This window comes from Rana temporaria, chromosome 10 (genome assembly GCF_905171775.1).
Source record: "Rana temporaria chromosome 10, aRanTem1.1, whole genome shotgun sequence".
Classification (NCBI taxonomy): Eukaryota; Metazoa; Chordata; class Amphibia; order Anura; family Ranidae; genus Rana; species Rana temporaria.
In genome coordinates, this window is record NC_053498.1 from 55,478,165 (window position 1) to 55,504,025 (window position 25,861).

General features: G+C 42.8%; 1 protein-coding gene across 1 annotated transcript in view; it reads right to left on the reverse strand.

Annotated features, from left to right (window-relative positions):
• ALDH16A1 (aldehyde dehydrogenase 16 family member A1) overlaps window positions 1-25,861 on the reverse strand; it is a 214,936-nt gene that overhangs the window by 184,252 nt on the left and 4,823 nt on the right. Inside the window, exon 2 of the mRNA XM_040327630.1 lies at window positions 15,056-15,158. Coding sequence (XP_040183564.1) covers window positions 15,056-15,158 — 103 coding nt within the window. The remainder of the gene's footprint in view (window positions 1-15,055; window positions 15,159-25,861) is intronic.

The window sequence follows — 25,861 nt, forward strand, 5'->3', positions numbered from 1 at the left end:
ATTTGTAACAAGAGGTTGCAGGAAATGGTCAATATAAATAGACAGGTAGCTAGTCACACTTTCCATGGCCGCAACGATTGGTCTACCCGGTGGATTTTCAGAGTTCTTATGGATCTTGGGCAGGTGGTAAAAGTACGGGGTTTTGTAGAAATCATGGACCAGAAATGCGAACTCGGTTTTGGTGATCAGACCATCTATTTTGGCCTTACCAACTAATTCCCGTACTTCCTGGGAAAAATCAGAGAGGGGATCCTTTTTTAATTTTTGGTAGGTGTTACTATCGGACAACAACCGTTTGCTTTCTTTATTGTAATCTATCGAATTCTGTACTACTATGCCCCCCCCCCCTTGTCAGCCAATCTAATGACTAAATTACTGTTGTCGGTGAGTTTTTTCAGGGCTATCGACTCAGCTGAAGTTAAATTAGACGAAGGTTTATGTAACGACACCTCCTGACACATTCGCTGAATCTCGGTGTGTACTACCTGGTAAAAACTTTGCACAAATGGTCCTTTTGAAAAGGTGGGATAGAATATTGATTTAGGCCTGAATCTTGTATTTTGTATGGGTGGTGAGGTAGATAAATGTTGTGACAGTTCTACAAAATCGTCTGAATCCTCAGTATATAGTAGCTCTAAATGGTCTAATGCCATCCTTTCTGGGGCAGTGCAATCCTGAAAATGGTCATTGTTAATAGATTTTTCCGACAGTTCATCAATAAGGGATGAATTAATTGTACTAGTGTTGGCGGCCGCCTTTATATTAAAAAACCTTTTTACAGTGATATTTCTGGTGAACCTATTCAAGTCCAGGAACAGCGTGAAGGGGTTTGGCTGGGCTGTGGGCGCGAAAGTAAGACCCCTAGCCAAAAGTGACTGTTCTGCAACAGATAATTCATGACAAGATAAGTTGAAAATTTTTATAGTTTTCGAAATTTCCCCTTGTGTCTTTTTTGATCTACGTCGTTGTCCCCCTCTCCTGCCTCTATGGACAGCTTTCTTTTTGGGCAAGACAGGGGGGGCAAGTACCAAAAAAGAAGAAGAAATAGATGGCTGGGGCGTAAGGCCTGAACATGACGGAATATCTATATCACTATTAATAACTGATTCAGTGGGAATCAAATTGAGTTCTAAAGGAAGCTCGGTTTTCGCTGAAATGGTCTGAACACTAGATACAATAGTAGAAGTACTTATCGAAGTAGTGGACCCAGGTGAATCTTGAGTTGTACCTGATATGGTTGTAATCTCTGATGTGGTGCCTTTGCACTCACTGGATACAATAGTGGCAAGCCCCTGTGAGGGTGTTGTGCCCTGGGTGTCTATAACACTAGGTGTGGTGAGTGGCTTGGATGAAATTAATGTATTGACTTTATCGGTTAGTGTTTTAGTCTGGAGACTTGGTCGTGTACGGGGATTGATGGTCAAACCAACATGTTTAGCCAAAAATTCACTGGTAGGCTGGGGTGTACACTCCATCAAAGGCCTCAACATTGAGGTTTGTGTGTCTCTATAGACTGACTCTTGAGTAGTGGAAGAAACTTGGTTGGAAAATTTGGATTTCTTCCAGCAGAAGATTTTGTTAGAATTATAATCGTCAAAATCCCTCCTAATCTTCTGCAGTTTACTCCCGAGTAGGGAATCCTCTTGAAATTTAGTATTTAATTTAAGTTTACGAAGCCATGAGATAGGCAAAGAGGTAATGTCAGTTGATAATGATCGTATAAGGTCTGATGTTTTTGACCTTAAATAAGCAAATTGCAATTCTCTCTGTTTAGACACTATAGTGATCCATTTTTGCGTACAAAATTCGGAAATACCAGCCCATTCTGCTGTTAACTCCGTGTTTAGAAATGGGCAGGTTTTGGTGATTCTAAGACCCCTAGGCGATATTTTATATTTAAAGTATTGGTCCAAAAAGAATTTGTCCCACCACTGTTGGTTAGCAGCATTTATATTATCCTCTATATTACGAAATCTTGCACATATGCGTTGGTACGTGGACCTGGGTATGGTAGTTGATTGATTAAAATAATTAACTGGAAATAATGTATATAAATCATCGAGAGTGTCATATTTGGAGGATTCTATCTCCAATATGATTTCCATGGTAAATCAAGAAATTGTCAAAAGAGAATGTGTACACCCCAGCCTACCAGTGAATTTTTGGCTAAACATGTTGGTTTGACCATCAATCCCCGTACACGACCAAGTCTCCAGACTAAAACACTAACAGATAAAGTCAATACATTAATTTCATCCAAGCCACTCACCACACCTAGTGTTATAGACACCCAGGGCACAACACCCTCACAGGGGCTTGCCACTATTGTATCCAGTGAGTGCAAAGGCACCACATCAGAGATTACAACCATATCAGGTACAACTCAAGATTCACCTGGGTCCACTACTTCGATAAGTACTTCTACTATTGTATCTAGTGTTCAGACCATTTCAGCGAAAACCGAGCTTCCTTTAGAACTCAATTTGATTCCCACTGAATCAGTTATTAATAGTGATATAGATATTCCGTCATGTTCAGGCCTTACGCCCCAGCCATCTATTTCTTCTTCTTTTTTGGTACTTGCCCCCCTGTCTTGCCCAAAAAGAAAGCTGTCCATAGAGGCAGGAGAGGGGGACAACGACGTAGATCAAAAAAGACACAAGGGGAAATTTCGAAAACTATAAAAATTTTCAACTTATCTTGTCATGAATTATCTGTTGCAGAACAGTCACTTTTGGCTAGGGGTCTTACTTTCGCGCCCACAGCCCAGCCAAACCCCTTCACGCTGTTCCTGGACTTGAATAGGTTCACCAGAAATATCACTGTAAAAAGGTTTTTTAATATAAAGGCGGCCGCCAACACTAGTACAATTAATTCATCCCTTATTGATGAACTGTCGGAAAAATCTATTAACAATGACCATTTTCAGGATTGCACTGCCCCAGAAAGGATGGCAGACCATTTAGAGCTACTATATACTGAGGATTCAGACGATTTTGTAGAACTGTCACAACATTTATCTACCTCACCACCCATACAAAATACAAGATTCAGGCCTAAATCAATATTCTATCCCACCTTTTCAAAAGGACCATTTGTGCAAAGTTTTTACCAGGTAGTACACACCGAGATTCAGCGAATGTGTCAGGAGGTGTCGTTACATAAACCTTCGTCTAATTTAACTTCAGCTGAGTCGATAGCCCTGAAAAAACTCACCGACAACAGTAATTTAGTCATTAGATTGGCTGACAAGGGGGGGGGGGGCATAGTAGTACAGAATTCGATAGATTACAATAAAGAAAGCAAACGGTTGTTGTCCGATAGTAACACCTACCAAAAATTAAAAAAGGATCCCCTCTCTGATTTTTCCCAGGAAGTACGGGAATTAGTTGGTAAGGCCAAAATAGATGGTCTGATCACCAAAACCGAGTTCGCATTTCTGGTCCATGATTTCTACAAAACCCCGTACTTTTACCACCTGCCCAAGATCCATAAGAACTCTGAAAATCCACCGGGTAGACCAATCGTTGCGGCCATGGAAAGTGTGACTAGCTACCTGTCTATTTATATTGACCATTTCCTGCAACCTCTTGTTACAAATCTCCCATCACATATAAAGGATGGAATTCAATTACTTGACACGCTTAAGAACTACCGATGGGAAGACACCTATAGATGGCTCTCATTAGACGTTGTATCATTATACACGTCAATTCCACATGATATAGGCCTTTTTGCCACCCAATACTACCTTAATGAGGATCCTATATTAAATGGACGACAAGCTTATTTTCTTGTGGATCTCCTCAGATTCTGTCTCACCCATAATTATTTTGAATTAGACAAAGAATTTTTCATCCAGACACAAGGGACTGCTATGGGGGCTAACTTTGCCCCCAGTTATGCAAACCTAACAATGGGCTACTGGGAGAAACAAAATATTTGGTACAATAACCCGTTTGCTAAACATCTAATTTTCTTTGGTCGTTGTATAGATGATATCATTATTATTTGGGATGGCCCGGAATGCTCCATCTTACCTTTTGTGGAGCATTGCAATTCCAATACGATGGGGTTATCTTTTACCTTTGTCACAGATACAGAGTCCCTAGTGTTTCTTGACCTAGAACTGTCCCATGACTCCAATCATGTTATTCACTCTCAAAATTACATCAAACCTATGGCAGGTAATTCTTACTTGCACCATCGAAGTTGTCATCACCCGAGTTGGGTAAACAACATCCCCAAGAGTCAATTTTGTAGGCTAAAACATAATTGTACTCGTACGGAGGACTATATTACACATGGGCGCCTTCTCAAAAACAAATTTGTGGACAAGGACTATCCGGAACCCCTAGTTGAAGAAGCTTTCCAGAAATATCTGCACACAGAAGTTCTACAAAAACGTGACAAAAAGCATAATAATCAACAACAACCAGTGAGATTTACCACTCAATTTCATAACCAATACCGTAGAATGGAACAGATTTTACGGAAGCACTGGCCCATTTTAAGGGAAGACCCCCATTTAAAATCTACCATTTCCGATAGACCTTTGGTGAGCTATAGACGAGCCAGGAACATTAAGACATTGATAGCCCCGAGCAAAACAACGAAAAATCAAAAACCCCAAGCTAGTGCCTCACTGACGTTCTTCCAAATCAAAGGGATGTACCAGTGTAAAAAACCACGGTGCCTCACATGTCAATTTGTCAACCATAGACAAAAACAATTTACATGTAAAGGTAAAATATATATACTATACCAGAATTCTTCAATTGTGGCTCAGAATTCGTTATATATTGTCTTACTTGCCCTTGTGGGCTGTTCCATGTAGGACGTACTATACGGACCCTACGAAAGAGGTTTGGTGAACATAGAAACACTGTAGAAAAAGGCTTGGATAAGTACAGTGTAGCCCGCCATTTTAAGGAGCATCATGAACAATCTCCTGAGGGACTCCGTGTATGGGTCCTTGAGGCAATATCCAGACTTCTCCCCCCAGCTGAACGCTATAAGCGTCTATGTGAGAGGGAGAATTTTTGGATATTTACCCTCGACAGCCTTTCGCCCGGAGGCCTAAACGAGGGTATAGAGATCAATATTCTATTATGAATATATCTTGCTGGTGTAGTATAATACGAACACAATTCTCCCACCCCTCTGTGTTTTAAATTTTGTGATTGAAACAAGATACAATAGTCCCTTGGTATAGGATGGTTGTATTGCATATGTATCTATGCCTCTATTCTTATACTTTCTAATCTAGAGTGTGATTATAGTTCTCTATTAATATAATATAGCTGGTAATACATACAGTCCATCAGAATATACTTGATTCAGATATGGTTTTAACAGTGACTATAGGTGACGTCAACGCCTTAGTACCCTTTCCCCCCCCCCTTCCCCCCAATTTGTAACAACACATTATTTAATATATTGGAAATGTTTTTTGTAAAATATACATTTTTTAATATTTTTGAATAATATTTTTAATATTTTCTGATACTGATATTGAGGTTTAATAATATTTTAATATTTCTTAGTAATTTTTTCCTCCTATATATATATATAAATTACTATATGTAGTCCTTATTCAGGCAGTATATACGTCATATCCCTATATGCTGTATGTATGAGGGAGGTTAATACAGCGGTAGTTTTTTGTGCAGCAATTTTGTTTTTTCTTTTGTTTTTTCTTATGTTTATTATTACATTTTAGTAATATTATCTACCCATAACCCTTTCTTGGGAATATCTATTTGCCATTGAGTTGATTTTATTAGACATTATTACTGTATGCCTATAGAGCTTCCATCTTTATGATTATTCAGGCAAACCCCCGCTGCTTGTTGCTTTAATTAATTGATATTTTTATATAAATGTATTTTATTCCATTTTTTAACGGTATTTCTGTATATAAGTCTCGTGGGGGGCATTAGATGTTCCGTAATTAAGATCTGGCCAATTGGAGTATTCAGGGCGGTCTTTCCTTCATTTATATTGCGCTCCGGAAAGATGGCCACCACTATGCCTGAAGAAGAGACTTGAAAGCCTCGAACGCGTGCACCTCCCGCGCCCGGATGTGAAGTCGGCAGCAACAGCAGCACACAGTGGAGACCTGTTCCGCGCACTTCAGTTCCGAGGGCGCTTTTGGTTCCCATTGCCGCTGCAGTACGGACCAGGACACTGCATGCCAGCATAAGGACATCTCGTCTTCTCCGGGACCCCCGCGGATGAACCCTGTATAATTGACTATGCTTTTACCTACATCAGACATGTGAGTAGGTGACCTACATGTTTTAATATATTTCCAATATTAAATACACTTGCTACGCTCAGAAGGCGCTGCTTTGTGTCTCCTTTCTTGTTGTTTCACAGATTGCTTCATCTGTCAGCTGGCAGCCATCTAAGCAAGGCATCGTTTGGTTATTTAGTGCTGTGGACATTTAATTGATGGACTATAGTAATTCCATATGAGCACTATATTTTTCACTTTTTGATACTCACAAAATTCGTTTGGAGTTCTATTGTTCCCATCTTTTACCTTTTGTTTATCGTCTACAGAGATATCTATAGGGAGTGCGCTTGATACTATGTTTTTTTGTGTCTTTACATATATACAGCATCTCACAAAAGTGAGTACACCCTTCACATTTTTGTAAAAATTTTATTATGCCTTTTCATGTGACAACACTGAAGAAATTACACTTTGCTACAATGTAAGTAGTGAGTGTACAGCTTGTATAACGGTGTAAATGTGCTGTCCCCTCAATATAACTCAACACACAGCCATTAATGTTTAAACCGCTGGCAACAAAAGTGAGTACACCTCCAAGTGAAAATGTTCAAATTGGGCCCAAAAAGTGTCCTTATTTTGTGTGGCCACCATTATTTTCCAGCACCGCCTTAGCCCTCTTGGGCATGGAGTTCACCAGAGCTTCACAGATTGCCACTGGAGTCTTCTTCCATTCCTCCATGATGACATCACAGAGCTGGTGGATGTTGGAGACCTTGTGCTCCTCCACCTTTCATTTGAGGATGCCCCACAGATGCTCAATAGGGTTTAGGTTTGGAGACATGTTTGGCCAGTCCATCACCTTTACCCTCAGCTTCTTTAGCAAGGCAGTGGTCATCTTGGAGGCGTTTGGGGTCGTTATGATGTTGGAATACTGCCCTGCGGCCCAGTCTCTGAAGGGAGGGATCATGCTCTGCTTCAGTATGTCACAGTGCATGTTGGCATTCATGGTTCCCTCAATGAACTGTAGCTTCCCAGTGCCAGCAGCACTCATGCAGCCCCAGACCATGACACTCCCACCACCATGCTTGACTGTAGACTGTTTGTACTCCTCACCTGGTTGCCGCCACACACGCTTGACATAATCTGAACCAAAAAAGTTTATCTTGGTCTCATCAGACCACAGGACATGGTTCCAGTAGTCCATGTTCTTAGTCTGCTTGTCTTCAGAAAACGGTTTGCAGGCTTTCTTGTGCATCATCTTTAGAGGCTTCCTTCTGGCACGACAGCCATGCAGACCAATTTGATGCAGTGTGCAGCGTATGGTCTGAGCACTGACAGGTTGACCCCTCACCCCTTCAACCTCTGCAGCAATGCTGGCAGCACTCATACGCCTATTTCCAAAAGATGATCCGTCACGTACCTGATCCGAGGCCAAGATGCTGGGAGAGGCTCCCCTTGCAGCCAAGCACAGTATAACCCTGAAGGTAGTACCGTGGGGAAATTATTGGACCCCCTGCAGATTTTGTAAGTTTACTCAGCTATAAAATTAAAGTTGAAGTTCAGTGAGTAAAATAAGTATTTGATCCCCAAGCAAAACATGACTTAGTACTTGGTATACATAGAGGTAAGAGGTTTCTTCTAGTTAGTGTCCAGGTTTGCACACATATCAGAAGGGATTTTGGTCCACTCTTATTTACAGATCTTCTCTAAATCCTTGTTTCTTTGCCATTTCTTGGCAATTTGAAGTTTCAGCTCCCTGCATAAATTTTCTATAGGATTAAAGTCTGGAGACTGACTAGGCCCATCCATGACTTTAACTGCTTCTTCTTTAGCCACTCCTTTGTTGCCTTGTTTTGGGTCATTGTCATGCTGAAAAAGACCCATCCATTACCCATTGCCAGTGTTCTGGCTGAGGGAAGAAGGTCTTCATTCAAAATATGAGCTTGTCAACAAGAATTTCTCCTCCAAGTACCAAGTCATGTTTTGCTTGGGCATTAAATTACTACTTTACTCACTGAACTGCAACTCAAATTTATAACATTTTTATCATGTGTTTTTTCTAGATTTTTGGTTGATATTTTGTCTCCATTTAAAATACACCTATGATAAAAATGATAGACTCTTTATTCCTTTGTAAAATGGGCAAACTTACACAATTTGCAAGGGATCAAATAATTATTTTCCCCACTGTATAATGCTCAAAGAAGCACGGGTTGCCAGCAGGGTGTGAATGGCTTAAGCAGATGATCAATTGGAGACTGCTTGAGGTTGAAGCAAAGGTATAGAAGCAGTGTCCTTTATGGGCTGTTGCTGTGTATGACAGCTGGTAGCCCCTGTTAGAGTTTGCGAGGCAAGCCGGGGTGATGCACTGGTAATCAAGCAGATAAGTGGTAACAGTCCATAAGGCAAGTCGGGGTCATACACTGGTGATCAGGCACATTGGCAGTAGCAGAGTCCATGAGGGAAAGCCAAGGTCATACACTGGTGATCAGGTAGGTTGGGCAGTAGTACAGTCCATAAAAAAAAAAAAAAAAAAAAAAGTAGTACAGTCCATGAGGCAAGCCGGGATCATACACAGGAGAACAAGCAGATCGAAGGTCAATAGGACAAGCCAGGAATCGATGCCATGAGCAGAGATCAGAGCAGGTCAGAGAACAAGCCGGGTCACAACAGGAAATCCAAGGAAGCGAGATACAAGTTTCGAAACACAGAAAAGCTAAAAAGACAATCCAGCAATTTGGAGAGAACATTAGCAGCCTTTTATAGGCCAGCAAGAGATCCAGTCTGTCGCACTATGTGCGTGCCATCGCGAACCCGCATGTGTTTATCTGACATTCTTCCGCGCGGGGACGCACCAATAGCGCCTGTTAATGGTACTCCTGCCAGTGTTTCCATTGCCATTTCTCTGACACAACCTCTAAATATGACGGTAAGCATGTGCACTCAACTTCTTTGGTCGACCATGGCGAGGCCTGTTCTCAGTGGAACCTGTGCTGTTAAACCGCTGTATTGTCTTGACCACCGTGCTGCAGCTCAGTATCAGGGTCTTGGCAATCTTCTTATAGCCTAAGCCATCTTTATGTAGAGCAACAACTCTTTTTCAGATCCTCAAGAGAGTTGGTGCCATGTTGAACTTCCAGTGACCAGTATGACAGCGTGAGAGCGATAACATCAAATTTAACACACCTGCTCCCCATTCACACCTGAGACCTTGTAATCAGGGCCGCTGTTAGAAATCATGGGGCCCCGTACAGCCTACCTGATGGGGCCCCCTTTAATCCTGCCAGTATGTTGCTAGACAGGAAGTGGTTAAAGGAGAGTGGTTGGGGGGCACATGTTTACTGCCCCCCAAATACAAGTGTAAAGCAGCATCTCACTTCATCTTCACCAGCATTATGAACAGGCAGCACAGTCAGCATGTGTTCTGTCATGGATCTGTCAGTGTCAAATGGCTTTTGGGTTCTGACTTTGGCTGTACTGTGTTACAAACTATAACCCAGTACAGCCATAACAAAGTAAGCACCCAACAGCAATATGACACCGTGACAGATCCATTACAGAGCACATGCTGACTGTGCTCCCTGCATGAGTATCATAATGCTGATAATCATAAGTTGCCATGCTGTGTGTAAGCGCCGATATACAGTGAGGAATCTATCCTCTGTGCTCCACTCACTGTATGTACTGCAGCCACGGTGTCCAAGTTCTTGCTCCCTTGCCAGCCACAGAGGAGCCTGTGCCTCACATCAGTCTCGGCAAGTTGGTAAGTCGGCACATGAGGACAGGAGGTGGAGCGGAGGCATCGTAGCATTACTCGATGTCAGTGAAGGCAGTGTGTATCGGCATCTGGGACTAATTAAAAAGCAGAGCAATGTGCGGTGCGGTCTTATGTACATCCGCCCGAAATACAAAAAAATAGTCCGACCACCGCGCTCACCTCCTGGGCCCCTCTGATGACCTGATGGGGCCCAGGAAAATGTAATTACACCCCCTTTTCTTAAGCAAGTAGTAGCGGGAGACGGAGGTGAAGTTTAGAAAGCTCTATTTTTTAATAGCCAGAAATTAACTGTCAAGTTGCCCGGGCCCCGCTGTGGAGCTGCTGGGGGCCGGGCCCGGTACAACAGGGCTGCCTGTACTGCCCTATCAGCGGCCCTGATTGTAACACTTTTGTTGCCAGCGGTTTAGACATTAATGGCTGTGTGTTGAGTTATTGAGGGGGGACAGCAAATGTCCACTGTTATACAAGCTGTACACTCACTATTTTACATTGTAGCAACGTGTCAAAGTATATAAACAGTAAAAAAGGGAGGACAGACCATATTGGTCCTATAAAAGAATGAGGAAGGACATTCGGTTATAAAGAATTGGAAGATGGCGAAAGTATTGAATTTATTCTTCTCCTTAAGTCTTCACGAGGGAATCGGGGGGGCTTCAGTAACCGAAACTGCAGTGTTTGCCCTCATGACACATCACAGGAAGCACCCTCATGGCTAACAGAGGACAGAATTAGAAATAGACTCAGGAAACGTAACATTAATAAAATCACCGGGACCACATGAATTGCACCCAAGGGTACTTAGGGAACTCAGTAAAGTAATTGCCAGACCATTTTTCCTAATTTTTACTGATAGTCTACTGACTGGAATGGTACCAGCTGATTGGAGAAAAGCCAATGTAGCACCAATATTTTTTTTAAAAAGGGCCAAAATACATCCCTGGGAATTACAGACCAGTTAGGCCAACATCAATAGTATGCAAGCTCTTGGAGGGGATGATAGGGGACTATATACAAGATTTTAGTAACGATAACTGTATCATTAGCAGTAATCAGCATGGATTCATGAAGAACCGTTCTTGCCAAACCAATCTATTAGCCTTCTATAAGGAGGTGAGCTGCCATCTAGATAAAAGGAAGTCCTGTAGATGTGGTGTACCTGGATTTTGCAAAAGCATTTGACACAGTTGGCATAGACCATAGGGTGAGGACATGGATTGAAAACTGGCTACAAGAGCAAGTTCAGAGGGTGGTGATAAATGGGGAATACTTGGAATGGACAGGGGTGGGAAGTGGAATCACCCAGGGTTCTGTGCTGAGACCAATCCTGTTTAATGTTTTCATAAAGAACTTGGAGGATGGGTTAAACAGTTCAATCTCTGCATTTGCAGACAGCACTAAGCTAAGCAGGGCAATAACTTATCTGCAAGATGTGGAAATCTTGCAAAAAGATCTGAACAATTTAATGGGGTAGGCAACTACATGGCAAATGAGGTTTAATGTAGAACATTTTTAAATAATGCATTTGGGTGGCAAAGATATGAATGTAATCTACTCACTAGGGGGTAAACCTCTGGGGGTAATCAAGGATGTAAAAGGGACCTGGGGGTCCTAGTAGACGATAGCCTCAGCAATGCCAAGCTGCTGCTAATAAAGCAAACAGAATATTGTCATGCATTAAAAAAGGGGATTAACTCCAGAGATAAAACGATAATTCTTCTGCTCTACAAGATTCTGGTCCGGCCGCACCTGGAGTATGCCATCTAGTTCTAGGCACCAGTCCTCAGAAAGGATGTACTGGAAATGGAGAGAGTACAAAGAAGCAACAAAGCTAATAAAGGGTCTGGAGGATATTAGTTATGAGGAAAGGTTGTGAGCACTGAACTTATTCTCTCTGAAAAAAGAGACGCTTGAGAGGGGATATGATTTACAAATACTACTGGTGACCCCACAATGGGGATAAAACTTTTTTGCGGAAGGGAGTTTAATAAGACACGTGGCCACTCACTAAAATAAGAAAAGAGGTTTAACCTTAAACTGCGTAGAGGGTTCTTTACTGCAGGAGCGGCAAGAATGTGGACTTCCCTTCTACAGGCGGTGATCTCAGCGGGGAGCATCGATAGTTTCAAAAAACTATATTAGATGAGCACCTGAACGACCGTAACATACAGGGATATACAATGTAATACTGACAAACTCACACACAGGTTGGACTTGATGGACTTGTGTCTTTTTTCAACCTCACCTATTATGTAACTATATGTCATATTTTCAATGTTACATGAAAAGATATGATAAAAATATTTACAAAATTGTGAGGGGTGTACTCACTTTTGTGAGATACTGTATATTGTACATTCACATCAGTCCCTGATGAAATTGCTTTAAAAAAGCTGGGGACTTTTGTGTTAAGTGTAATACAACAGACAGCAATTCACAAAATATGAGAACAGCCTCATGCCACATGTATACAGATAGGAGAAAGGCAGCTGATAAGTGGCTGCTGGCAGATACATTAAAATGGATGTATATTACAGAACTAAAATAAAAGCAATGGATACATCATGTTAAAGCTGGCATTGGAAAAGCTAGTATCCAGTCAGCTTTCCTGAAAACAATAATGGTAAAGTACACATACAGTGACGCCTAGTGGTCAAAAGTATAAGTTACACTGCAAGTCAAGATCACCACAATATTGTTACGGCCTAAAAGGTGCTTCTCATAAAATTAGAATATGATCAAAAAGTTAATTTCAGTAATTCAATTTGAAATTAAACTTATATTTTTTATAAATGTGTTACACCCAGATTGATACATTTCAAGCATTTCTTTTGTTTAAAGGGGTTGTAAAGGTAATAAAGGGACACCAGGAATAGAGGGGTAGTGGCTGCTAGTACCACAGACTCACACAAACTATTACCTAGTAAGGATGTGTTATCAGTACCGACTTTCTCGGTACTGATAACATGAGTCGGTATAGTAAAAAAATTACATTTATTATACATAAAAACATACAATGTTCCATATATAAAACAAGGCTAGGACTAACAACCCCACATAGAGATACAAAGATGTTATTTCAAACGGAAGAAGCCGTGAGGTATCAGCAGTTGTGTGGGGGAGTCCTAGAAGAACCTCTTGTAAAGGTTGTAAAGGTAATTCCCCCCCCCCCCCCCTAAATAGCTTCCTTTACCTTAGTGCAGCCCTCCTTCACTTACCTCATCCTTCCATTTTTGCTTTGAAATGTCCTTATTTCTTCTGAGAAATCCTCACTTCCTGTTCTTCTGTCTGTAACTCCACACAGTAATGCGAGGCTTTCTCCCTGGTGTGGAGAAAGCCTCTTGGGGGGGGGGGGTGAGCAGGAGGGTCAGGACGCTCTCTACTTTGCAGATAGAGAAAGGAGATGTGTGTTAGTGGGCATCCTGACACTCCTGCTCGCCCCCTCCCCCCTCAAGAGGCTTTCCCCACACCAGGGAGAAAGCCTTGCATTGCTGTGTGTAGTTACAGACAGAAGAACAGAAGTGAGGATTTCTCAGAAGAAATAAGGACATTTAAAAGCAAAATTGAAGGATGAGGTAAGTGAAGGAGGACTGCACTAAGGTAAAGGAAGCCATTTAGGGACAAAAAAAAAAATAATAATTACCTTTACAACCCCCTTTAAGTTTGATGATTGTGGCTTCAAACCAGTGAAAACCCCAAAATCAGTATTTCTGAAAATTTGATAATTGCATAAGACCAATAAAAAAAAAAAAAAAAAAAGGATTTTTAAATACAGAAATGTTGGCTTACAAAAAAGTATGTCCATACACAGTATAGTATGAACTCAATACTTTGGTTGGGACTCCTCCTACATTAATTACTGCATCAATGTGGCGTGGCACGGAGGCAATCAGCCTGAGACACTGCTGAGGCGTTGTGGAAGCCTGACAGATTTTCATATGGATCTGATTGAAGTCCATGATTCTCAGCAGAACCATTCCGGACCTCCAGGTATATTCCAAGAGCACATGCAGCACATTAGTGACCATCACCTTACAGACACTGGCAAATAAAGTTATAGGGGAGGACTTCCTGTTGATTGGCCTGCCAGTGTCTATTCACCTATAGGTGGCGCATAACCCACATAGTAATGAGCCTGCTCTGTGTCCCATGATGTACAATAAAGAAACTAAATTATTTACTGAGATTTTTAGAAAAAAAGGGATGGAGTTTGAGCTCAGGATCTCAATACAATAGGTAACACGTAAAGGGTAGTAAGGAAACAAAACAATACAATAAAAGGTATTTCAAGATAAGATGGCTTTTGATACAACAATGGTCAAAAAGGCTTCAGATATACAGCTGTGCAAAGAAGTTTATGAACTTGCGGGGTCTGCATCTCATAGCCGACACTGAACTATGTTTAAGCCTAGGTTCACATTGACAGCGGGAAAGATTTTGCATATCAGTCCCGACTTCGGGGGCGTCTTCAGAGACATCTGTACAGAAACTACTTTTGGGAATCCGTGAGACGCCGCAAATGCAACGTCGCACCGATTCGGATGGTGCCATTGCAGGCAATTGCCTCAGATTTGGCATGCCAGATCGCTCCAATGCGAACCAGGGCTTAAGCGGATATTTACACCTTTTACGAAAATTCACATCAGCATGCATCCCTGGGAAGGCAATGTCATCAGCTCCCATACCCAAGCTGCTAGAGCTTACCAAATGTTCATACTGCGCATGCACTTCATCTTGCACACATGCCATGTGGCATTAAACTCATATGCAATAAAAAAAAAAATTACAGATGAACAAGAAGAGTAGCATCATGTTATGAGCTCTATCTCAAAATGGGGGCTGGGGACACCAGCTATGCAAAGGCAGCCTAAAAGGGGAATCACAAAAAAGGCAGCATGGACATGGCAAGTACTTGTTTATGTACAATGTATTACATGTTATTGCTATTTATTTCAGGAGGGGAAGGAAGGTCCTCTAACAAACTGATGAAAAATGTAGAACTGAAATATAACATATGAGTGCTTGGAACAACTACTAACCTGTTGCTGGGTTCTTGGTAGCATATGTCTGTCTACCATCTGGTGTTACCCACTTGCCACCCACAAAATGGCCGAAGCTCCGTTCATGAGAGTCCAGCCACGCCTTAAAGGGAAAAGAAAAATGAATTGAATTACATAACATTTAATGGGCATTTAAAACTGGTAATCCTCTTCATGAGCCTGCGCAGGTGTTCTTTATGTGCTGAGGGGGCACCCATGTGGGCACGCTCCCAAACCGACCGGGCTGTGTGTGTCAATAGACACAGCCAATGTGGTACAACCCGCCCCTCACTCCTAAGAATTTGACTGACAGCAGCAGGAGCCCCAGTGCGTTCTGTGAAAAGGAAAGGTGATGCAGCTGGGCACAGTGCCAGATTGATTAGGGGAGGCAGGGAAGTGTTTAGGGACGGGGGTGGGGACAGGTAGCGGGGTATTTTGTTACCTTAACCACTTAAGACCCGGACCTTTATGCAGGTAAAGGACCCGGACAGTTTTTGCGATTCGGCACTGCGTCGCTTTAACTGACAATTGCGCGGTCGTGTGACGTGGCTCCCAAACAAAATCGGCGTCCTTTTTTTTCCCCACAAATAGAGCTTTCTTTTGGTGATATTTGATCACCTCTGAGGTTTTTATTTTTTGGGCTATAAACAAAAATAGATCAACAATTTAAAAAAAAAAAAACACAATATTTTTAACTTTTTGCTATAATAAATATCCCCAAAAAAAGATATAAAAAAAACATTTTTTTTTTCTCAGTTTAGGCCGATACGTATTCTACCTATTTTTGGTAAAAAAATAAAAATAAATCGCAATAAGCGTTTATCGATTTGTAAACGCTATAAATTTTGCGCAAACCAAATAGGAGATAGTTTTATTGCATTTTTATTAATATTTATTTTTTACTACTAATGGCGGCGATCAGCAATTTTTATGGCCGACACATCGGACAATTTTGACACATTTTTGGGACCATTGTCATTTTCACAGCAAAATATGCTATAAAAATGCATTGTTTACTGTGAAAATGACAATTGCCGTTTGGGAGTTAACCACTAGGGGGCGCTGAAGGGGTTAAGTGTGACCTCATATGTGTTTTTAACTGTAGGGGGCAGGGCTGGACGTGTGACATCATTGATCGTGTTTCCCTATAACAGGGAACACACGATCAATGACACCGCCACAACGAAGAACAGGGAAGGTGTGTTTACACACAGCTCTCCCCGTTCTTCAGCTCCGGAGGACCGAACGCAGGACACCGGCGGCGATTGGGTCCGCGGATCCCGTGGCTTCGGACCGCGTCGCGTGCCGGCGGCGCACGCGACCCCACGGCTGGGCTTAAAGGGCCACGTACAGGTACGTTGATGTGCCCGGCCGTGCCATTCTGCCGACGTATATCGGCGTGAAGGGGTCCTTAAGTGGTTAATGCATACAATGTAGAAAAAGAGAGAACTGTTAATCACTGTAGTAGCAGCAGCCATCAGCTTGTTATCCATTTGTTCTGCAGGCTGTGGACTAAAAGTGTAGGTAATGCGGTGGCTCCCTAGCTGCCCATTGCTTTCATACAGTGGGTGGTGGCGGTGGCGTGGTTCCTGAGCTCTCCCACGTACACCAGGAGCACAGGACCACAACCACTAGCTTCTGGAGCAGTGGTTCTCAACCCTTCTAGTGCCGTGACCCCTTGATAACATTTCCCAAGTTGTGGGGACCCCTAACAGTAAAATCATGAACGTAGCGTGGGTTGTCAGTACCCAAGGCAAGTAATTTGCCCCCCTAACCCATGGACATTTAGCGCTCTGAGTCCCTTCCAATCGTACGGTATTAAAACCCCTTATGGTATATTTTGGGATGTACCACTCTTTCCCTTTTATCTCTCTTTATACACATTTCTTGTTTTTCCCCCCCATCCCTTTCTCTAGCCATCTTTTTGATTATTTCTCTCCCTATTTCTTTGTTCCTCCCCCTCTTTTCCTCTCCCTTCTATGTATTTTCTTTTTATTCCCTCTCTTACTCCTTGGTGGGGTGGGGGGGGGGGGGGATGAGTGGCAGTACTGGGGGGGAGTTCTGATCAGTCAACGTAGGTACTCTTGATCAATGTCATCTGCTGATCTGTAGTGGGGACTTTTAATGGCAACTATAATCACAGGTAGAGTTACTCACTGTGTCTCTGGCTTCACTGTGTATCCAACTTTGTGGTGTCTCGTAGCAGTGACACCTATGCCGAAATCAGAAGATAGGGTCTCCTCCAGCCCCTCCCACTTCACATTCCTCACCAGTCAGCTGACCTCTACTCTCTGCCCCCCAGCAATGCTGTGAACTGAATAAGCAGCTGCAAAGAGGCTGAATGGGTGGCCACAGGCTTCAGGAACAGCCCTGTTGGGCGGCCACAGGCTTCAGGAACAGCCCAGGATTCGGTGACCCCTGGCAAATCTTCATTTGACCCCCGAGGGGGTCCCGACCCCCAGGTTGAGAACCACTGTTCTGGAGGGAAAGGCCCCTACAAAAAGAATACCGGTTACCTGACCAATGCCATCACAAGGGGGTTGATTAATCCCTTGTGATAGCAATCAAGCCAAAATAAATAAATGAAAAAAAAATTATATATAAAAAATTGCAATAAAAAGTATTTAAATAAAAAATAAAAAAAAGGGAAGAGATTGCTGTAAACCACATTGCCCCGAACACATGTGTAAACGTCAACGCACATGTGACACATCATCACGAAAACAATAATTCTAGCACAAGTTCCTGCTTTTAAAGCATCACCTATGGAGATTTTTGGGTACCGTAATCTTTTTGCGATATCACAGAGGCATGAAATATTTAGACTAGGCATGTTTGGTATCTTTTTACTCGGTGCTACCTTATCTTTTACATTTCACAAAAAAAAAAAAAGCCAATATAGTGTATTTGCACTAAAATTTATTATTTTTCCTGGAAATATGCATTTAAGAAACAGCTGCGCAAATATCATGCGACATACTGGGGGTTATTTACTAAAGGCAAATCCATTGTGCACTTGCTGTAGATCTGAGGGGGACATGCAAGGAAAATAAAAAACAGCATTTTAGCCTGTACATGATTGGATGTTAAAAATCAGCAGAGCTTCCCCCTTATTTCAGATCTACCCCTCAGATTTACAGCGACTGCATTTCCAAGTGCACTTGTAGTGCACAATGGATTTGCCTTTAGTAAATAACCCCAAAAGAATTGCACCCATCATCTGTTTATTATACAGGGCCTCTGCTTTCAGAAAATATATAATGTTCTCGGGGTTTGAGTAAATTTATTGCCAAAAATGAGGATTTTTACACAAGTGCAAAAAATGCAAATATGCCCAAGAGCCGAATTGTTTAAGGATAGGTCTGCTGAGCTTCCTACATTACTCGCCAGCCCCTTTCATGGGTTGTGTCAATTCTGTAATGTCCTCCTCATGGACCTGAAAAGCTGGTTGTATTTGCAGCACTGGAACGCTCATCCATCACTGAAACTAGGAACGAATGGCAAGAAACAAGGATTAGGATATTGGACTCAGAGTCAAAAACTAGGCAAACTTTTTTTTAACTCTTGCTTTTATTAGTTTTGGGATTGATTTCTGTAAAAAAAATCTGTGCATGCAGTTTTTAAGAGGAAGTAAACCCTGATAGGTTTTACTTTCTCTTTATTCCTCTGTAAAGTAAAAGCATAATGGGCTAGTATGCATCACATACTTATGTGCCACTTACCTGCAAATAAAGCGTCCATCTTCACCTCTCTTCCTTCCGGGGCTGCAGGCTCTGTGACGGGTCGCAGCCGTGCGGGAGGTCACGGCACGGCCCTATAGAAAGGGCACAATTGTGCCCTTTCTATATAGTGTGTAAGCGCCAATGGCGTCGGCACAAGCGTACATGGTAAATATCTCCTAATCCATGCTGGTTATTATAAGCTTAGATGTAGGTAAAAGTGGCCTGTAAGGTTTACAACCACTTTAAGCCTTGGCACATGTGTGTGCGTCTGTCTGCATGCCTGCCTGCCTGTCTGTCTCTGTGTGTGGTCTGTGGCTGTCTAACTGCATGTGTGTCTGCGCGTGTGCGTGCATCTGCGACCGTGTCTGCCTATGTGTAACCCGTCTGTGCCTGTGTTGAACTGGGTTACGTAAAAGTGTTCTGTTTAGCTGCAAAAAAAAAAAAAAAAAAGTCTGTAGCATTCAGGAGCAGACAAGTACCGATACTTTTTTTCAAGTACTCGCCGATACCGAATACCGATACTTTTTTTTTAATCTCATGTGACAGCAGCACATGTGTCAGTCGTTTTTTTTTTTATATTTAACAAATATTTTTTTTTACGATTTTTTTATTTTATTTATAATGCTTTCTTTTTTTGAAGGGGGGGGGGGGTGGACCGTGTCAGTGTGTGTTTTTTTCTTTTATTTTTTTATTATTTTCTACAATAATTTTTTTATTCTTTTTTTTTTATTATTCTTTATTTCTTTTTTTTCAGCCCTGTTGGGGGGCTTTGGTGAGATATCAGGGGTCTTAACAGACCTCTGACATCTCCCCTTTGAGACAGAGAAAGGGACTAGGGAAACATGTTCCCCAGTCCCTTTCTCAGCAGCGTCAGCTGCGCTGAAAATGAATGGAGTGAAGACAGCGTCTTCTCTTCATTCATAAACTGAAACATTGTATTCACAGTTTACGATGTTTCAGTTATGTGAATGGACAGAGTCAGTGATCACTGACTCTGTCCATTCGGAGCAGTAAGGAGCCGGATTTACCGGCTCCTACCCCGCTCTCCATCCTGACAATTCCAGGGGGTGGAGGAGGAGCACGGAAGGGGAGAGAAACACGGCGGGATACACGGAGGAATACACGGCGGGAATACACTATATAGCGATGGTTGGTGCTTGTAACTTCCCCACGCACTGATCACCCCTGACAGTACAAGTATCGGGTGAAGCATCGGGAGCATTTGCCCGAGTACAAGTACTCGGGCAAATGCTTGGTATCGGTCCTGATACCGATACTAGTATCGGTATCGGGACAACCCTACTTGTAAGCACAACAAAATAAAACTTCCCATAAGAAAAGAAAAAGACACGAGTGTAAATGCGTTTTTTATGTGTTTCCATGCAGGTTTTCATAGGAGGGGATTTGTTAAATAGAAAGCCCTGCCAAAAATGCATGTACATGGGTTTTTCATGTGCTCCCATTGAAGTCTATGGGGCCAAAATGCACTATGCTGCTCAGTAAGGAGCACTTGCACCTTTAAAAAAAAAATAAAAAAAGCCACCCTAGCCAATGTATGTGCCTGCCAACACACATGGTAAGAAAGTAGCATGCTTTTTGGTGCCGTGCGATTTTACATAAGGATTATGCAATTCTTTAGCGCGTTTTTTTGTCCGCAGGACAGCCTTCTGAAATGAATGGGCCGTCAGAAACGTACAAAAGCATACAAGTATTCCGCCGCACCTGCAAAGTTTTAAGCGGAGCCTTAGGGCTATTTTAGGCTGGATTCACACCGATGGCATTTTTTGTGCTTTTTGCATTTTGTTGATTTGCACTACAGAACGTATTTCATAGGAGACCATGTTATATGGACTGTAGCGCAAATCTGCAAAATGCACAGGTGTGAATCCAGCCTTACATTTTGATGCAGCGCAATTTTTCAAAAGGATCATGCACTTTAAGTACATATTTTGGGTGTAGGACAGCCCATTGAAACAAATGTTCTGCTGGAAACATGCAAACGTGCACACGCACTCTGTTATACCTGAAAATCTGTGCACAAAGCCTAATGCCGCGTACACACAATCGGGTTTCCTGTCGGAAAAAGTCAGATGTGAGCTTTTGGACAGGAACTCCGACCGTGTGAATTCTCCATCTAAATTTTTCTGTCGGAATTTCCGCCAGCAAAAGTTTGAGAGCAGGTTCTCTATTTTCCCGACGTAGTTGTAGTGTTGTACGTCACCGTGTTCTTGACGGGCGGAATTTGGTGTAACCGTGTGTATGCAACACAAGTTTGAGCGGAATTCCATCCAAGGTTTTTCCGACGGGATAACCGATCGTATGTACGCGACATGAGGCTCGATTCACACCTATGCATGGTTTCTTTTGAGCGTTTTTTCTGCGATTTACAGGGTTTTTTTTAAAAAAAAAATTTTTAGCCAGCAATTTTAATTTTTTTACATTTCTTTTAACAACCAGCTATAAACAGGTTAAACAAAATGCAAAACGCAAATCGCGGCAAAAACGCAGTACTTACGTTTTGGATGCAGGTCCATTGAATTTTATTACATGTAAAATGCTGCTTTTTGCAGGAAAAAAAAATCCCTGACCCTTTCAAAAAACGCAGAGGCACAAAAAAGCATTGATGTGAACATGTTCCATAGGAAGCCATGTTAAAAAATGTCCCTGCATTTCTGCAAAATGCATCAAAAAACGCATTAGTGTGAATGGAGCCTAAGGGCCCTTTCACACTAGCGGACCGTATGTCTGCATTTTCATCCGTCCGTTTGCGGATGAAAACGGGACATACATGGGTCCCTATGCGATTACAGGTGTCAGCGGATGAACATCAGCTGACACCCGTAATTTGTCTGCCTCCGCAAAGAACCGCATTTGCGAACGGAAGAAATCCTATTTTTCTTTCGTCTGCCGGATCGGATGAACACGGACATACGGTCCGTGTTCATCCGATCCCCCATAGGGGAGAGCGGAGGAAACACAGGGCGGTCCCTGCACAGTGTGCGAGGACCGCCCTGTCAGCTGCCAGCTCAGCAGGGATTTTACGGAGGATCCCCGCTGAGCTTTGCGGACACACGGAGCGGATCATTACTGATCCGCTCCGTGTGAAAGGGCCCTTAGGGCTCATTTAAGGGCCGTTTCACACAGGACAGACCCCTGATGATCCGCCCCGTGAACCTCTGATTGCTCAGCGGGGATCGCTCTTCTGATCCCCGCTGAGCCGACAGATGACAGGGCAGTGGTCCCTCCACACTGTGCAGGGACCACCCTGTCAGATCTCCGCTCTCCCCTATGGGAGAGGACCGTCTGTCCATGTTCATAACCGGAGCATAGCGGACCCGGATGAGATCGGGTGTCAGCGGATGAACATCTACGGACTCCCGCTATCCCATAGGGATACATGTATGTCCCTTTTTCATCTGTAAATGGATGGATGAAAAAGCGGACATACGGTCCGCAGGTGTGAAAGGGGCCCAACATGCAAGAAACATGTATTTAATTTCAGTGGGTTTACTTTACACCATTGCACTGTTTTTATGGGCATTTATAAAAAGAAGTACATTATTTTGCAGGTGAATGCACATGAAGTCACCAAACACATGTGGCAAATGCCTCCTGAACGATTGTCAGCCACTGCTATACAGCCCTCTGAAAAGTGATCCCCCACTGATCGCTTTTAGAGGACAATAAGCAGTACCACAAGTCTGAAAGAAGCCATGGCAGAGATCATTTTTGTATTTTCACATAAAATATACTTAAACTTTCCAAGAGCAGAATCCATCTGTCAGAGCAGAGGAATAGATCACTTGCTGACACTGTATAGAAAAGGTTACAATAACCCTCCTCAGATCTGTGAGGATCCTGTTAAAATGTACCAATGGTTGGCAAACAACACGGAAACCTTTGTCCTGATGTCTGTGTACATGGAGGAGGCGGTGTCCCTGCCTGCACCTCTCAGCCAATCAGAGCCCAGCTGAAGTGACATTCTCTCTGCACTTTCAATGTACAGAATGTTTGCATGATGATGAACTGAACCCAAAAAGACCTCTGCTACAAACTGAATAGCATTATACAAGCCTGTCCTAGTTTAACTCTTTCCTGGATAACATCCTTTGTGTGATGAGCTCTCCTCCGCCGCTGGGTGGATAATAACAGCAAAAAAAGAAATAAACATCCCACCACCATGAATGAGAACCGCCCCCTTTCAACGGGCAGAATGTAGGGGCTCATCAATGGAAAAGGTTATCGGCACATGTGGTTGTCATTACCTCCTCTCTGAAAAGTGATTTGTGGTGGATCACTTTCCAGAGGGCATTCAACAGGCAGTGGGTTTGATTTACTAAAGGTAAATAGACTGTGCAGTTGCTCCAGAGCTTAGTAAATGAGGTAAAGCTTCACTTTGCAAAGAGCAGCCAATGACGTGCGAAAAAAAAAAAAAAAAGCATTTTGCTTGCACATGATTGGATGGTGGAAGTCAGCAGAGCTTCTACTCATTTACTAAGCTCAGGAGCAACTGCACAGTCTATTTGCCTTTAGTAAATTAACCCCATCATGTCACCTCATATTTTAGCACTCATTCAGAGTGTGTCCATCCACCTCATAGGCGATCTATACGCTAGGGTCACACTTGTGTGGCGAGACCCACTGGAGCTACTTTTTGCCATGTGTCCACCCACCTCACCTGTGGCCTGCATTCTGTGTATAGGAAGCCCATTTATTTCAATGAGTTGCACCATCTGCAAAAATGGAAAGAAGTCTGACCTTTTTTTTTTAAATCGTGCTGCATCAAACCACACAGCGGCATGCAGTTTTGCGAATTTTAAAACCCTGCCACGTTTTCCAATTAGAAAGGATGCAGTTAAAGGGGTTGCAAAGGTAAAAACAAATCCTAAATAGCTTCCTTTACCTTAGTGCAGTCCTCCTTCCACTTACCTCATCCTTCCATTTTGCTTCTAAATGTCCTTATTTCTTCTGAGAAATCCTCACTTCCTGTTCTTCTGTCTGTAACTCCACACAGTAATGCAACACTTTCTCCCTGGTGTGGAGTGTCATGCTCGCCCCCCCTCCCTTGGACTACAGGAGAGTCAGGATGCTCTCTACGTTGCAGATAGAGAAAGGAGCTGTGTGTTAGTAGGCGTCCTGACTCTCCTGTAGTCCAAGGGAGGGGGCGAGCACGACACTCCACACCAGGGAGAAAGCCTTGCATTACTGTGTGGAGTTAGACAGAAGAACAGAAGTGAGGATTTCTCAGAAGAAATGAGGACATTTAAAAGAAAAACTGAGGGATGAGGTAAGCGAAGGAGGACTGCACTAAGACAAAGGAAGCCATTTAGGGAAAAAAATAAAAATCGTACCTTTACAATCCCTTTAAGAATTATAAGCACCCCGGCGCGTCTTCTAAAGAACAGTGCGTTTGGCTGTGGGTCAGGAACGCGCGCAGCCCTCAATGTAAACAGAGATGTGGATCAAAATCTGAGATGCAGGGGGAGGGGCGGGTGCATGGATCCAAAACAGTGTCTGCACTCACTTCTTTAGGCTGCCTGCATGCAGTTCTGAGGTGATAAAAACACAACAAAAAGCGGCTCAGCACTAAGGATGGGTCTCAGCGGCCATCTGAATAAATACGGTACGCATAATCCTCAAAATTACAATCTACCACACTGCAAGCAGTTGCAGGACGGTTACAGTGCAGCCCCATTCAACGAATGCACTATGCCTGACCGGCATAAAACAGCAGCTTGCTTTTACCACCCCCTAAAATGCAGATGAATACTGTTGTCAAGCCCTGCCTTTTGCTTGTAAATAGATCAGAAGAAGCCGGTCTCGTCACTCACTGTAATCAGTATACTGCTAATAAAGGGCACATGATTATGTCTCCTCGGAGGTGGGCCCATGGTGCTCTGCTCTCACAGGATGAGACAACCAGGTTGAGTGTCTTGCAAGAAAAGACGAGGTACTGTGGGAGGCAAAGTGCAGCACTGCGATCTGAGAAGCATTTTTAACAGGCCGGAAGACGCTTCACATAAAAAAAAAAAAAAAAAAAAAAAAAAGGGGGAAGAAAAAGAGAATTGGGTTCAAAATGCAGCTCCAGAACTGGCCATGTACACGAGTCTTTCGATTTACCAACAACTATGTATGGCACATGTCTGCCACCTTATTGGATGTAAAGGGATTAGATTGCTCGGGGGAGGGGGGGGGGGACTATTCATAAGACTACCAACATTGTCCTCACATGCTGTGTGAGTAACTGTTACAGGAAGTCAGGAAAATGCAATAATAACTGTCACGCTGAAAAAGAAGAAGACACCGACTGCCCATCACATGACTCCTTTCACATATAAAACACTCCATTGTCTCACCAATTACCTCAGAACTCTCCAGATAGTCCGTGTTCCATCCTTCATAGGCTGGTACACTCACCCTCCATAGAACTGATCAAGGAATGGCCCCCGATTTACCATTTCCAATTCAGCTGTACGGGATGGAGAAGCTGTGCAGTCCTTACTGACATTGGTCTCAGAAAGTTCATATTGCTTATCATTACAGCATAACTCTATACCAACGTTACCTGTGCAAAATGGACTTTCTGAGCACAGAAATACATAACACAGAAAAGATAAAGCGGTGTGCAGACTGCGTTGTGTACTGTCCACTTTGTGTCATTCCTATCCAATACCAAAGTGTCCCTCAAAGTGGCAAGCTCTTGACATGCATACCCCATAGAAGGGCTGGTTCACACCACATGCAGTCCAGTGTCCCCCCCCCCCCCATCAGAAACGCATGAATAGTAGATTATATGGTTTGCAATGGCATAGTTCACAACAATGAGGTAAAAAAAAAAAAAAAAAAAAAAAAAAAAGGAAGAACATGCTGCATTTTTTCTGAACTGTACTGGAAGGCAGTAAAAACGCACTGGGTTTTTTATTTTATTATTTATAGCCCATGGTGTGGGAACACACTCCAAAAACTCCACCCAATGCCAACAAAAAAAGTGCACACATAAATGTGAGACAAGACGTGCACAGGGTGTACACATGGTCCTCCAAAGGAGAAGGATCTAGACCTTGATCCCCCGAGACCTTAGGCT